The sequence below is a fragment of the Strix aluco genome, chromosome 3, assembly GCF_031877795.1.
Source record: "Strix aluco isolate bStrAlu1 chromosome 3, bStrAlu1.hap1, whole genome shotgun sequence".
In the NCBI taxonomy this organism is placed as follows: Eukaryota; Metazoa; Chordata; class Aves; order Strigiformes; family Strigidae; genus Strix; species Strix aluco.
In genome coordinates, this window is record NC_133933.1 from 116,590,117 (window position 1) to 116,596,116 (window position 6,000).

Sequence of the window (6,000 nt, forward strand, 5' to 3'; positions counted from 1 at the left end):
AAAAAAGGGATTGTCCTACTGAAATCAGCAAAATTTTATGCTTAAATTTCATATTTAATTTGGAATGTAACACCTTAATGATTCAGCAAAGCAAAGTTTGCAGGAAGAGGTAACATCTTTTATTACACCAACTGCTGCAGCTGAAGAAAACAGCCAGGTGTTAAACAGAATTAGAAGCAGTAACTGTATTGGGCCTGAAAAAAGGGCTGATGGTCCTAAGAGCTCAATTATTTCCTCCAGGTACAGCTTCATCAAAAAAAAAAAAAAAAGACATTACTTCTCTCCACAATCTTTGCCTTATTTATATGCTTATAATCATTATGGCTACAGCCATGCTGACAATTCAGGCTATTAACTTACCTATATCTATCCCACCTCTCAAAAATGGTGCATCTGTGTATCCCTTGTCACAAGGGATTGTGACTAAATGTTATCCTAGAAAAAATAACCAATTCAATTTTCTACATTATTTTGTTTGTAGGATAGATCGTTATTTGAAGTTTTCCTCTATTACAGACAAAAGACTTCAAAAACGGTAAGGCAAATTATAATACAAAGAGACAAAGAAAACAACATTTTGAAGGTACAAAAATGTTCATCCTGTCTGCTTTTTTAAAAAACCTTTTCTGTTCCGAAAGTTGTGTTGATTGATTGCCTTTACTATATATGAAAATGCATTTTAATATACATATTAAACAATTTTTTCATTTATATATTGAAAACATTAAACATACCTTTGAGTAATCATCTGATAAAATCTCAAACGTAACCACTAGAGGAGAGAGCAAGAGAATTTTAAGTCAACTAAGAAAGCAAACTTATTTGCAAGCATTGGCATAAATCCTGAAAACATTTACACTCATGCTAACCTTTAGTCATATAAGTATTCCCCACAGGTGTCAATGCATAATGCAGGCATTGTGATAAAATCTTTAATTATATAACTTTATTTGCAAAATAGTAAGTAGTTTTCTAAAACTTTAGAAACATATGAAGCATCTTGTAATCTTTTTATCGTTCTTGTATACTTGACACGTTCCTCAACACGATGCTCAACCATGTATTTATTGGCTCGGGGAAGGTCTAATCAAATGGTTTTCAGTGAGTGTGTGGTCCATGGACCTTTGGTAATCCGTCAAAGATGATAAAAAATTACATGAGTTCACACATACTGTGCACAAATCTGCACATGCAATCCTTCTAAAGGGTCAGCACTTCCACAGAAAAAGTTTTAAGGCTCAAAAAAAAAAAAAAAAAAATCACAAATTTGAAAGCTACTATCCATGCTGAACACTGCAACGTATTGAACTTTGCCTAGTTTTAAATGAGCTGGGTTGGGAACATTAGGGAGTAGCTGCCTCAGCTAAATTGGTTCCATTTAAATGAGGTAGCTCATTTAAAGTTACCTGAAGTGACTCTGTTACATTTCAAATTAAACCTACTTTTGCAGTCTAGTAAGATGCCAGTTCAAAAAAAGTTACTTTAAGCTCTTAATTACCAGCAAGCATTTACTATTATGACTCCTGCTCTTTTAAAGCGGGTCTCACTCTTGCCATAGCTTCCGAACCCCTGCCCCTACCACCTCCCCTCTTACTATGTTGTAGCACTGTTTCTTCACCCTGCGTGGCTCCTTGTAGTCCTGAGGCACAGCGTAAAGAAATACCACCATGCTCTACTCTCCTTTTCCTCACCTAAATCAGTAGTTCTCAAATTTTTTCACATCACTTTCACACACATCACAGTTAGACCAGTTTCATTCTTCCATAATGATTTAGGGCTTCCACCACTCTATGCTCATTCCCTCATGGCTTTCATCAACCCTGTACCCTAGTCAGTCTTCTGACACCCTAGTCTTCTAACAAAAAACAAACCAAACCAAACAAAAAATCCAAACACCATTGCCCAAATCTGTGCGCCCTAAAACTCTGCCACAGCAGCTCTGATCTCCTCCCCTAGCCTAACTGTCAGCAGATTCTCCCTTTCCCACTGTCTAGATGGCTCCTTGCTTTCCTCACCATAGTTGTTCTCCCTCCAAATTAGTAGAAAACAAGGTGTGCTTAGGGTCTTGGCCGTGCTACCATCTATCCCTAAGCACCTTGTTTCCAAGAAAACAAACAAAAAATCAAACCAAACAAACCACTCTCAGGGAATTCACTTTACCCTGTAACTCACCTGCTGAGCTCGGGCTTCAGTGAGAAAACAGTAAGAACTCATTTCAGTAACAGTAGTGCAACCACAGTGCACTCTCCTGCCTTACTGCTTCACAGAAAGGTAAAGAAGGGAAATCTGGCCACTACCCAGCCATTGCACCCACATCGCATTCCCCAGACAGAGCATGGACTTCAGCCATATTCATTCTCTGAGCCCATCACTTACTGGCTCAAGGTAAATACTACACTCATCACACCACTCCAAGAGAGTAAAAAATTTTGAAGGAGAGGGAAAAGTGAAAAATACAGGGATAAAGACTAGGTGATATTTTACTCTAGATTCTTCTGTTCCTTCAAAGTACATTCTGTCCCTCCAGCACAGGAAGGGAAATTTCTACTCAAGTCCAACTTGAATTATGTATGAAAAATGTCTTGTACTAACAGCCATACCTTATACTAACCTTCAGAATCTAAGCATCTTTCAAATTTCTGGGATAACTGATAAGTATCAAAACATCGGATCCTTGGCTTGTAAGTTCCTGAAAGAAAAATTTGATCTTTAATAAAAAATTAAACAAAAAGATAATATTAAAGCATTTTTTAAAAAATATAATGTCTTACATATACCGGCTTTACTGCATTTCAACTATAAATATTCTGATCTTACCAAAGTCTCTGTGACTGGAAAAACATGTCTCTTAGTAACATAACCTTATGGCCTGCTTTTTGCCTTTGGTGACTGAAAGCACCCTCCTTCTGTGTAGGTTCTTCTGATTACCAGATACATCATACAGAACTTAACAATACCTTCCAGTAAGTCTCAAAGACCAAGTCTCCTTATACCATTAATGCCTACTAAAGTATTCATGTTTGGATCCTGCTTTGACAGTTACAAAATGTAGCATTGTCCTCCATCTTTTAAAACCAATACTCAAATAATGATGTTCGGAAGTAATTTAAAGCAAATTTACATACATATGATAAAAATAATTAAGAACTTAATTTTTAACTGTATTATAAACAGTTTAGTTTTTAATTGTATTATAAACCCCTAGTGGCAGGGGGGTTGGACTAGATGATCTTCAAAGGCCCTTTCCTACCCAAATCATTCTATGATTCTGTGATTCTAAGAAGATCTGTATTCTAAAAAGAGGTGTTTCACAATATCACTACCACAACCGCCACTCTATCACATCTTAAGAGTAAGCTTCCAAACCTCTGTTCAAAGCTACATTTAAAAATGAACTCTTCCCAGCTCTACCTGAATTACTAAACCATTCTGCAATCAAGATTTTCTAGCACTTTTGGCCTCTGCAACAGAGAGACACTTTGTTAACTCACCAACTGCCATAATATACTGTCCATCTCTTGATACCTTAATCTTTGTGCAAACTGTGGGCATTTCAAAGTCCTGAATAAGTTCAATTCTTCTACGGATATCTATGAAGAAAAAAAAAAAGTTATACAGGTAGCACAATTGTATCAGTCCAAAAAACTAATGGTTTCTTATGGAAGCATGTTGAGTTAATTGAATATAGGGAATATCTTTTAAATATAAAGATCTTTTAAGTATAATTAACATGTTATATGCAGATTATCACAGTCTGTTAACTCTTGAGAAGCAAGCTACTGCCATGCAAAATAAATGTCTTTTCAGAGGTAACTATGTAACAATTATATAATGTAGCAGCAAATAGTGATCATACATTTTACACAACTAAGATGTTGTATAATGTATTCCATTCCCCTGTCAACTCTATGTATTTTCTTGTTGGTTGAGTTTCTTATCCAACACTTCCTATGGTATGCAAATAGCCATTTTTATTTTGTGTAACAAGTCTGGCCTAAAATGATGATGTTCCTGAACTCTAAGATTAGCATAATACCACCGAGGAGTTTATAGTTGGACTTTATCAATCATAAGCTATACATGGAATTCATCCATCATGTTTCTGTACAATCTACAACTCCTATGTTAAATGCCTTAAATTTAAACCAATATTGGTAATATTCTGTTCACATAAAGCTACACAGGAAGTTGAAAAAACTATTTATAGCTTTAATTTAGTAGTTTTTAAAATATGAGCTACGCATAGCTTCCTTGTATGAGTCAGTAAAGTGTCTCCCGCCGGACTTGCATGTTGTAGATGTGGAGCTGAGTATTACTGAGGACCCCGTAATGGGAAAACTCACCCACATCTTTCTTCTGTAAAGCTCTCTTCTTTCTGTCTGAGAGCCACTGTAAGAAAATATATAAATCAGTCTTGAGCTCACTATTCATAAAGGAACCAGAGAATCGCTTGAAGTTTATCCAACTGGAAGTGTAAGACATTCAGGCCGTTAATTTTTTCCTATTTTAGGATTTCCACCGGTAAGCTAAACCATTCCACACCAAGAAAACTTACAGAGTGGTGGTTTTTAAAGGTCTGCAGAATAACACAGCTACAGAGACGCCCGCATTCAAACTGCAGTTTTAGTTTAACAAAGACCCAGGGCTGGTTGTGCTTAAGGATCCCCACGCTCCACACACGCGCACACGGGGAAGGGGCAGCGCCGGTGCCGCCCCGCCCCGGGCCGGGGCTCAGGCCGAGGCGCACAACACGCGTCTGGCTCCTCCTGCGGCAGGAGCCGGGGCCCGGCGGCGGCGCGGCCCCTCGTCCCGTCGCGGCGGCCCTCCCCGCGCCGCCCCCTCACCTCCGGGAGGCTCCTGCCGGCGCTCAGGCTGTAGATCTTCACCTCGTTGAGGCTGGAAACCTGCATGGCCGCGGCCCTGCCCGCCTCTTCCCGGGCAGAGGGGAAGCGGAAGGCGGCCCGCTTCCGGGCCGCTGCCCTGCACCCGGCGGCGGGGCCGGGCCGGGCCGGGCCTGGCCCGCCAGGCCGCGCTCAACGCGGGGGCAGCGCGGGGGGTGGCGGCTCTGGCGGCCTCCGCTCATGGCAAATCCATGGGAGAGCGAGCTGTGGCAGCGCGCCGCTCATAGCGACACGCCTCAGCTGCCACCGGTGTCCCCAGGCGTTCGTGTCTGCGCGGGACGCTGCCGGGCGTCGACATCCCGGGCCGGCAGCGAGGGGCGGCCGTGTGCGCGCACTGCCCGTGGGCCCCCGCTCGGCCGGCGGGACCCCCGGCCCAGCACCCCGCGGGGGGCCGGGGCCTGGCCCGGGGCAGGCTGCGGTGGTGCTCCGGGCGGCGTTAAGGTTACAGCACGAAGGCAGCACTTGCCTTTGCAGGCTTGGTGGAGGAGGTTAATCTTCTCGCGCTCCAGCAAACCATGTCCGTTATTTATGGAAAACAACGAGTCCAGGATTTGGTTGATCAGAACCTTGCCAGCAAATGTGAAAAGACCCATTTTTATTGCTTTGTAGCATCACTCTTTAAGAAACAACAGACATGCAAAATTCTGACCATTCCTATTCTATCTTACAAGAGTAGCAACAAGGACTGAAATAATGTATATCCAATCTAGATACATCTTCAAGAAACAATGAAAATCACGATTAAATTCTTACCGCAACAATGCATACCTCTGGTAAAGATGCTAACGGAAGCTGTTGCAGATTAAGTCTTACGTATGGTATTCCCTGGATGATGTATCTCGACAGTGATGATACCAATACCGTGACTAGAAAGGACTGTATTCTAGTTTGTATTAGCGGGTATTATAGCTGAGATTCATGGGAGATCAACACACCTGAATATAGGTGCCTGTGCGGGTACTGGATGTCAAAGCTCTCATTTCAGAGAGCTAAGGCTTCACTTGCTTAAATGTAGGTTGTCTAGTGGCATTTGAGATGCCGAACAGAATCCAGGACACCTAGATGGGGCTGACACAAGACCTGCAGCGTGAGCTGGAGG

General features: G+C 41.8%; 1 protein-coding gene across 1 annotated transcript in view; it reads right to left on the bottom strand.

The window, feature by feature from the left end:
* The window catches only part of NOL10 (nucleolar protein 10), a 53,272-nt gene extending 48,292 nt beyond the window's left edge, over positions 1 to 4,980 (bottom strand). The window contains exons 1-5 of the mRNA XM_074820061.1: positions 4,845 to 4,980; positions 4,344 to 4,389; positions 3,492 to 3,590; positions 2,612 to 2,689; positions 735 to 772 (exon numbers count right to left, since the gene is read on the bottom strand). Coding sequence (XP_074676162.1) covers positions 735 to 772; positions 2,612 to 2,689; positions 3,492 to 3,590; positions 4,344 to 4,389; positions 4,845 to 4,910 — 327 coding nt within the window. The 5' untranslated portion in view covers positions 4,911 to 4,980. The remainder of the gene's footprint in view (positions 1 to 734; positions 773 to 2,611; positions 2,690 to 3,491; positions 3,591 to 4,343; positions 4,390 to 4,844) is intronic.
* Positions 4,981 to 6,000: the final 1,020 nt, after the last annotated feature.